At 27.4% G+C, this 10,675-nt stretch overlaps 1 protein-coding gene across 2 annotated transcripts in view; it reads left to right on the top strand.

Moving 5' to 3' along the window:
- The first annotated feature begins 3,924 nt into the window (after nt 1-3,924).
- LOC113553219 (receptor-type tyrosine-protein phosphatase kappa) overlaps nt 3,925-10,675 on the top strand; it is a 129,181-nt gene continuing 122,430 nt past the window's right edge. For both annotated transcript variants that reach the window (XM_026956424.1, XM_026956423.1), the window contains exon 1: nt 3,925-4,702. In XM_026956424.1, coding sequence (XP_026812225.1) covers nt 4,675-4,702 — 28 coding nt within the window. In that variant the 5' untranslated portion in view covers nt 3,925-4,674. The remainder of the gene's footprint in view (nt 4,703-10,675) is intronic.

The following is a 10,675-nucleotide window of genomic DNA, read 5'->3' as shown; positions in this document are numbered from 1 at the left end:
TTTTGTTTGAATAAGATATAATATTCGTCAAAAGTTTCAAGTTTACCCACGAATAATATTTTTAAATTACAACCAAATAATTAAAATCCTTATTCTTCGTTTATATATATAATTTTGTTCAAAAATGACTATAAAAAAAAAAATTGTACTTGCATATTTTTTACACTTTAATAACAGTAGTAGTATTTAATATGAAGATGCTCATTCATTTTTAATTTTTAGGTATGGAAATTGAACATCTTGAAATTCTTAAGTACGGAATTGTTTGCAAATTTTAGCAATATTGACGAATAATGTCAAAATATAAACTTCATAATATTTTCATAAACAATATTTGTGGATTTACTCTGAACTTATTTAATTTGAGCAATAACTAATTATGAGCCTAATTTAAAACGCTTGTAAAAAATATTGTGACTATATATTTTCATTATTTTTAATTATTAATGAAAAACTTATGAGGAATCTTGTATTCAATTTTTAAGTTTATTGATCAAGTATTTTTTGATTAATATTTATAGAAAAAACCACAAAAAAAAGAGACTTTTGTAGTTGCCCTTCGGCATATTATATTTTTTTTTTATTGGAGTTTACAGGGGAAGAATTGTTAAGTGAACTTCATAACTAGGTTCGGAAATTAATGGAATGGTATTCTAAATATTCATCAAGAAATGTTTTTAAAAATGTTATTTTTCTATTAGAAAAGCCCTTGAGAAACGCGTTCCTATCCTCATCCGAGGAAATTTAATTTTGAGGAAGAATGAGTATTGTTCAAATTTCAAATCTAGCCTTATATTTGTATATAAATGGAGTGTTAAACATCTAAAAAAGTTACGAGACGTTTAAATTTATCATGGAGTGGTTAGCTGGCGAGACCTATATCTGAGTTTCTTCGTGTACTATTTTTTTTTAATTATTCAGGAGAAAAAATTGTAAGTAAATTTCTAAACTAGGTTTGATAATTTACGGAAATAATATCCTAAATATTCATCGAGCAAAATTTTCAAGTTTGTTAAATGTAACAAATTTACATATGCGTGTACCTATAGTAATAATAATAATAATAATGATATTATACTTTAGTGTTGCGTAAAAAAAAACACAAATTTTATCTTCCTTAGGATTCAAGGTGGAAAACACTTGTCCATTTTTATAAGTCGCATTTGATTCCGAGACTATGCTATAACTATTTATCATGCAGAATTTCAAATAATGAAGAGGAGACAACGCCGAATATAAAGGTTATTATATGGGAAACGAGTTTTATTTTACGACTATATAATATAATATTATATATCTATACATATATGATAAGGTTTTTATTATCTCGCATATGATCATACAGTATAATATAAAGTATATACTTATAAACGCGGTAGTGACTTGAGCAGAGCTTACAGTTCTCGTGATATATATATATATATATATATATAACATAAAAGTGTGGGTGAGACTAGTGCGCATTCGATTTTTGACAATACACTGTTGTCGATAGCGTACTATGTATATAGCCATTAAACCTCGTTGCATATATATATTATACAATATCGTGTACAGTGCACTTTCGCCCACACGATATATTATTATATTCACTTTACCTGTATCACGGCCGTATATATTATATGTAATGCAACAATACCAGCATATAATATCAAAAGCCTTGTTTGCCGCTGCCGCGCCGGGTTGTGGGTCGGGAGGACGATGACAATGAAAAGGAAAAGGGGATCGTTAACGTCGGATTTAGTATCGGCAAAAACGCGTAGGTCAAATGCCAAAATCTCTTCGAGCGTGTGCGTATATGTATATTTATATATATTATCTAATAGGTATATGGGTACGCTGATGAAATTCAAATAAAATTATTATTTCGAGACGATGTACTCGGAAAAAGTTCCCTAAGGGTTGTTCGTTGGCTTGTTATACTAAGATTTGGTAGTTATATAGGAGTTGATAAGTGTCAAAAACCTATAAAATAGGAACATTTAAAATGATGTAAAATATGTAGAAAAATGTTAACTTATAACTATTATAATTATAGTGTGAGCTATGGAATTTGCATATTTTTGAATGATGACTTAAGACAGCTATGTGACATAGAAATATATTTCATAATATGGCCGGAAAAAAATTGCTTACCATATTTATTTCTCTTTTTAATTTATAAGTACTTACTTATTTTTTTTTTTTTACAATCGGGATTTATGATTTTTTTGTGTATAGAATACAGTATATTTTATATTTATTTTGTGTTCATACTTGATATTTCATTTTTCTTTTAAATAGTAAACATAAAATAGCTAAAATGTGTCCACAAAAGTGTAGACAGACGAAGTAGTATCAGAACTTTAACATAATAGAGGTGGTTTTAATATACAATTGTTGATAGTTCATGGCTAACCACAATGTATAATTTCAATTTTAATGATAATGGTGGTTGAAATTCATTCGGTTATTAATCACAAATTCTACTGAATGGGTGTGTAAATGAGTGAGTACTACGATTCTCCTTTTGGTAAAATTATCAAGTTAATAATATTTTAAATCTATTATTCAACGGCGATATAACTTTGTATACCTATGTGTATAATAATTGTATATAATAACAATCTTTTTCTTTTGTTACCAACATCCTATATCTATCGGTTTATCACGTTCAGACATCAACGTAGTTGTGTGATATAAAAGTTCAATGTTTTTATTTACCTATATTAATTATTTTCTGTTCCACCGATTTTGCGAACACCGCAAATAATATAGTATATCATAATAATCCGTCGATTATAATACACTATTAACGCATTTCCCCCCCTACGTGGTCGATTAGCACACAGATTCATGTTTTACAGATCCCAACAGTGAAACGTTAATTGAGACAATGAGACAATATCTATTACTCAAAATAAGGACAAATATTTTAGTTTTATTATATAATTATATTTAGATGAAATATATATATATTTACAAATTCAAGTGTTATAATATAATATAAATATACTTTATGATTGACCTAAAGTGTTATTAGAATAGACCATAATCGTGGGATATGAGTGCGAGCTAGAAGTGCTCAGCATGGAGGGCTAATTCAGTGAATATATCCGATTTCAGTACCTATAAAATACATATGAGATGATATTGAATTTCTCTCATTCTGCTCAACGCGATGTGAAGGGTGAATTTGAAAACGAGTCTTACAACCCTTATCGATGTCTCACACCATTAATGTTTTACCATAATTATATATATATATATTATAAATCGTTGACCGCCAATAACTTGCTAACGTTATTAATTTATATTTTGTTTATTTCTTGTGTGATTTTATTTAAATATCAATAATATTGTTTTTTATTTTTTTATTTATTAAAAAGTAAAATTGAAAATCTGAACACACAAAAAAAGTACAAAAAAATGCCAACACTTACATGTTACCACTACAATGCATTTAATAAAAACTCGTTTAATCACGTCAACCCTCTCATTTCCAAACTATCATATTGTAAAATAATTCCCGAAATACCCTCCCCGTCGACTCAAAACTTAATTACAACGGTATCTTCTAAAATATATCTAACCTCGTTTGACAAGTTTATAACTGAAATATCAATGGATGGTGTTCTTTTTCTCACATCGTCACATTCACAGTTTTATACGTTTAATAGCATATTTTTACTTATATAGTGTTTTCATTATGCGTGATTTATTCACACCTCGCTACTCGGAATACCTGTTGGCAGTTGGAAGTTGAGATTCGACGACGATGGTTTGGCGATAAAAAAAGTAAAAATCCTTTCCGGACGAGCGTCGTAGAGCAGAGCGGAGGCGCCTCACATACGCGGGCGCCGTCGTCGGCGGCGGCGGCGGCAGCAGCGACGACGATGACACATGACCGCCACCTCGACGCGGCCGTTAGTAGTTTCCCGCGGACCGCCGACGTCGGACGACAATTGCCAACACCCGACACGGACGCATCACACGACGATCGTTGCGCGGCGCGCGTGTTTCGAAACGCCCGTTTGAATTCATCACACACGCGTTTACAGTCGGTCGGTTTTCCCGCGTCGGTGTGTCTTGCGCGCGCGCGCGCCATCCGCCTGTCGTTTAGTCGGTCCGTCCGTCAGTCCGTCCGTCAGTCCGTCCGCGGGCCAAACTGTAGCGATACGCGAGATTTCGTCGTTTTTCAGTTCTGACACGTGCGCGCGCGCGCGCGCGTGATCGCTTGCCGGCTCGATCGCGGTTTCCGTCGACGTCGCACAATAAGAAAATCTACAACATCGTTTCGACGACAATCGCCGCGACTCGATATTGTCATAATACATAATATTGTAAATCGCACACGCCGCGTACGCCGCTCGCCGTTCGCCGTCCGCACCGTTAATATAGAAATAACGTACCGTCCGGTTTTCGGTCGTCAAGCTGTCGTCGTACAGGAGCGACTCGTCGGTGGCCGGCGGCGGCGGCGGCGGCGCGAGCAGCACCGGAAGCGGCTGCTATCCGCACAGCGAGTACCACGGTGGCGGTAACAAAACGTACCGGCACAAGGGCCGGTCCAAGTCGGCCACGTGCAAGTATGTGGACGACAAACCGAAGAAGAAGAAAAAGTCGTCTGCCGCCGACTCGTCGTCGTCCTCCAACAGCGTGTCCTTAGCGTCCATACCCAACACCATCAAGCTGTCCATGCTCAACAGCGGTCTGTTGCCGTTATGTAAGTTGTGCGATGCGCACGAGTTTTCTTATCAATTGTCGTTCGGTATTCGTCCTCCGTCTATATCATAGTTCGACGCCGCCGCCGCAGTGCGGAGAGAAACGTAGTAGGAAACTATCATACGCACATATTAATAACATATTAATATCTATAAAATAAATGCTCATAACGTATTATATACAGGTACCTACGACCAGTCCATATTGATGGTATAAATATAATATTATTATACGTTTAGTCGTCGGCGAATAAATACCTAACCAGATTATCGAGCAGGTGCGAATGGTGCAATCCCGCGGTGCATATATCCTACTTTATATTGTAATATATCATGTTGCTCGTTATAGGTAGTGTGGATATCTTATTATGACCACATCACCTTGAATAATTAAAACGATTCGGGTACACCTTCTGAGCAACTCGTCCAAAATTCACATGAAACATAATTAGTGCTCCAGCTAGGATGACTACGGCATGGCGTCTATAATGGGTCAGAACAAATTGTTTAAATGTATATATATATATATATATATGATGATTACGTGCTATATAAAGTACTAAAAAAATGTACACTCTTTTGTTCTTGTATATAAAAATAAATATCTTTCGATTACTGAAAAATCCATGGTTAGATATATTTTCAGTCTAAACTAGGATAAATGACTGACCTGTAGTAACTGCAATCTAAATAGTGTTATACAGAGATTTATCTTAACTTTTAAAAGTCTACTTTATAGTGTGTATATCTGCTACTTACTAGTTATAACAACAATTTTCGTTAAAAAAAAAAATAATAATAATAATAAATCAAAGGACTAATTTTGCTTTATAGTAATTTTCTAGTGTATCTCGTCTAGAACATAATATAGGTCACTGCTGTAATAGATGTAATAAATTTGAATGTAAAAATAAATCATTGTATACGAAGAATCGATTTTGAGTGAAAAATAAAGAATGAATATCATGTTATGTTTTATTGATTTGGAAAGTTGAATTGATTTTTATGTATAGGTTCGTGGTATAAATAACTTAAATATAGTCAAAATATTTAAAAAAAAATTATAATTAATAAAAAATAATTATATACGAAATCATGAAAAGTAACTATCAATTAATAAATATTAAGTAAGATTGATGATTTTTGTATTACAACAAAATAGCTAATAATTATTGAAGAAAAATTGTTATTTTACTTATTCAATTAACATTGAATATTGTACAATATTTTCTTTAACGTTTATAAATGAATTCGATATTTTTAAATTGTAGAATAAATAATCTATAAAATATTTTTTATTACATATTTAAGAAAAAAGTTTTTATCAAAATAAATAATCGGAAAAATGTACACAACTTGCTTAAAAAAACTAAGAATGATATCATCATGTTTAGAAAATGATAAATTAAATATTTTATAAAATTATCAAGTATCTACTTGTATTCCTTATTGAATAATAACAACAACAACAAAAAAAAAATAATACAATTTGAGTAAATATTCTCGTATTCCAAATGTTTTTTTTTTTTTTTTATTAGTTTTTTTAAATTATTAAGAATAATATTACTGCAAATTTCATGTTTTTAACTAAAATACCTATTTTAGGGTTTAATTATTCATATTACTATACTATTTAGATTGATCACATTTGTTATTACATTTAATCTTGAAGATTAAAGCATATTATCTGCTCAAAAATATGAAGTCAGAAAAAGATCACATATTATAGTAAAACATTAAAATCTATACATATTTAAAGTTTAATTCAGAATCTGAATTTAAAAAAAAACAAACTGCATATAAATACGTAAACCGCAATCATAAAACATAAATCTGAACTCTATAGTCTTTTTAATGTGAACAGAATTTAACTATTTAACAATATAATAAATAGTACTCAGAAAATTATGTAACACATTTTTTTATATAATATTTTTCAAATTATGGTTTATTGAAAATAAGCAAAGAAGGAAATAATATTAAAGGGTTTAAACTATTTTTTTTACTAAAAAGTAATTACCGATTCTTAGGTATATGGCATTTATGGTATTGTGCATTTGTCATCCTGTAAATTATAATATAAATTATAATGTCATAATAAAGAATATAATTTAATTAATGCTTATATGTCTATATATATATATATATATATAGACGTATATACATCTAACAATCAAAAATATTATGGTACATTCATATTATTAAAATTTAAAGTTGATAATTATACTCTACAATTACTTTTATCATTCATGCAAAATATCTATTTTGATATAATTTAAGTATTAGTTAACGAGTTATAGTATTTTTATCAGATAAATAGTAATAATTCAATAAATATCCTTTGAAAAATTTGTTTTTTTACTATCATAACTTACGAATATTACTTGATTTGCATATTTAATTATTTTATAATACTACGATTTTAGTATCACATTATAGTGAGGTTTACCCGAATTAATGGCTTGTTCCAATTTTTATTAGTAGTCCCCATTCAAACATTACACAGAACAGCAATCGAGATTTAAAATTGGATTGGAACATTATTCATTAGCACCAGCCAATGCTATCCTTTTTATTTTGTTTTTTTATATTTTGAAAGTGATAAAGCTTTTTTTAAATAGGAAACCTAACAAATTATACTAAGTAATTCATAAAACAAACTTAATCGATTAAAATCAGGCTTAGACTTACTTTTCTTTAAACATTTAATTAAAAATAAATATATATCATCTGTAATCATCATTTTTATGTTTATATTTTGATATAAAATAATTTTTTTTACGATTTCCATAAACCATAGCTAAATTTTATAATTATGCGTACCTAATTGAAACAGGTGTCAATACAAATTTAAGAAGTTTCTTTTAAATATTTTTAGTACTAAAAATATTTATTCATAATTTTATTTTATTATTTGTTGTCAAATGTAAATTTGACACATGTTAACTTTTGTTTTTTAATTTCCCATTATTTCTTACTTAAATATAAATATTTATGTATAATAATAAACATAATAGCTTTCATAAAAATTCCACCATTATTTTTTAGTTTTGTATTTATAACCTATTTGTATTAAAATCATTTTTAATTTATAGTAAAAATTATTTAAAATTATTTGTGTGAAAAAATATAGTTTTATTTTTTGAAAAGCTTTGTAAAACATTCGTGTAATTATATTATACGATAATAATTGAGAAGTAAACAACTATAGAGACACACAATAAAAATGTACACTATTTAATAAAATAAAAGTTGTTGGGTCACTGAAATAAAATAAACATTTATTTTCTGTGTAATCTTTTATATTTACGCAAGGCAGTTTGTATTTTTAACATTGTGTTAAAACTCAAAACTATAAAAAAATATATTTTTACGATTTTCATAATTATTGAGTAACTAATACAATTTTGTTGTTTTATATTTTATAACTTGTAACAAATTAATAAAAAAAATACTTTAACAGCACATTTTATTTCCATAACATACGGTATATTTTATAACCCATTATATAGAATGCCAAAACTCGATTATTAGGTTGGAGATTATAATATTATATACATTGACCATACATAGTATTTAGACATTATACACAAAACATAAAATGACCCATTGAAATGACAGTGAATGGTTTTTTGGGTAGAAATATAAAACGTCTATTTCTACACACTAACAATAATACATAATATATATCAAAGTTATCGAAATGCAATTTACCATTGTGCGAATTTAGTATACGTGACGTAATGTACAAGTTTAGATATTATGAATGACTGCAATATGTCTTGTTCACGTATACAATAAAAAAGTTTTATGAAAAAAGATTTTAAAAAAATTGTAATTTAAATCGTCAAATAAAAACATTGAATTTTTTTAACGAACCAACAATAAAATGTACTTGTATAGGAAAAGTTTTGTTACTGAAGCATTCCTGTTTACCATTTTAAATTTTCAAAACAGTTTTAATCTACAACATTATCATTATTCTTTAAATGTGACTATGCACTGTATAGTATAGTAGTACATACTGTATAGTATGTATTAAAATGTTAGGTAATCTGTTACAGGTATTATCATATAATTTTGCATTAGTACATTAATAAAATAAGTATTTACTATTGCTAATAATTTATTGATACACTACTTGGTGTACACTCACATAATCAATAGCATAAACGTTAATAAAAAGTTATTTGAGTATTTCGTACTTCAAACAAGTAAAATATTTATGCTTTTAAATACCTACACATTTAATTGAATTTAAATATTTATAACTTTTTTTGAATAAATATTTATTTGCTCTGAGTTAAATGAAAAATTATTATGTAATTTTTTCAATTATACTATGGGTCACTAATATTATTCATCTTCTATTATAATAATTATATGAATCATGTACATAATATATATAAACTTAAATTAACATATGTACCCATTATATAGTATTACAAGTTAAAAGTTTATATATTACTTATGAATTATGTAAATATTATTGTCAATTCTAAAATTAAAATTTTAATGTGTTACTTATACTGATATTTTTAATACTTTGCAAATGCCGATGACCTATCTGAATATGTAAAACGATTATAAGTTATAACTAATAATACTTAAAATTGCATGTACCTAGTAATTAATTGTATGTAAATATAAAATATATATTTCTTATCGAGCCATAACAATAAATATATCCTGAAATTCAATAAATCTAAAAAAAAATCAGTTATTCTTATGTAGAAATTGTTAAAATTCCAAGTTTTTTTACAACACTAACGATCATTTCACTAACGTAAGAATTTTTATGGCACATAAATAGTATTGTGTAGACATAGAACAGAATTACAAAGTATTTGGAATTTATTTTTCCTCGAACACTGATTCTAGAAATATTTTATTCGATTAATATAATAACTATTATAACATACGCCCTGTTGGTTTCAGTAAATTATTTACAAATAATACAATATAACACTTGTTAACTTATATTAATATAGAATGAACATAATGATAAATTAATAAAAGTTTTACATTAAAATAAATTCAAGTCAACTTAAAATATATTATAATTATCTGTGCTTTTCAATTATCAAATTATTTTTATTGATATTAAAAATGCATAAAAAAATGTAATAGATGAGGTTTTCCTGGAGAATCTTAACATTTTAATTATAATATACCTATTGTATTAAATTATCATTGTATAATTTATTTTTTGTCTATGGTTGTATGGTGGATATACTTGAAAATTATTTTAGTTGTGTGGTATCGTCCTGTTTTACACTTGTCATCTATCAAATAAAATAATAATCTATCCACAAAATCATTTCATTTATAAGTCATGAAAATTATAAACTATTAATTATTTCGTACAACAAACATTTATGTATTTTTATAAAAAAAATTCTGTATCAATTATGGATGTGAACTACATTTGAAAAATTATAATAGTTTAGACTAATTACATTTTACCTAACATAATTAATGAACAAACTAATCAATAAGTTACACTTACGACATGAATGAGAAAATTAATAAAAATGTTTAGTATCTTATGTTTTTTTTTTTTAAATAGGTACCGTAAATCTGCAATACAAAATTAGTTTCATAGTACGCATTTGATAGTCATAAAATATAATTTGAAATTTTACCGAATAAAAAGTTTTATTAATCATAAATATTAGTATTCAAGTATCAATAAATACATAAATTAAACTTAATTTAAGACGTCAAAATAAATTCATTTTAATTCTATAGCTTATATTGAAAATCGACATTTGATGGTTAAATAACGAATGAACAAATATTAATTAATGCACGGTTTTATTTATGCATGTTTTTAACCGATATTATAAATACATTAATGTTTTTCTTAAAAACCTTAATACTCTAATTTAGTGCTTGGTGTAATAATTAAATATTTTTAACTTTGATTTAAATTTTAAATTTTAAATATTTTTTATATTAAATAATATTTAGAA

Source organism: Rhopalosiphum maidis, chromosome 2, assembly GCF_003676215.2.
Source record: "Rhopalosiphum maidis isolate BTI-1 chromosome 2, ASM367621v3, whole genome shotgun sequence".
Taxonomy (NCBI): Eukaryota; Metazoa; Arthropoda; class Insecta; order Hemiptera; family Aphididae; genus Rhopalosiphum; species Rhopalosiphum maidis.
This window is presented reverse-complemented; position numbering and strand designations above follow the sequence as displayed.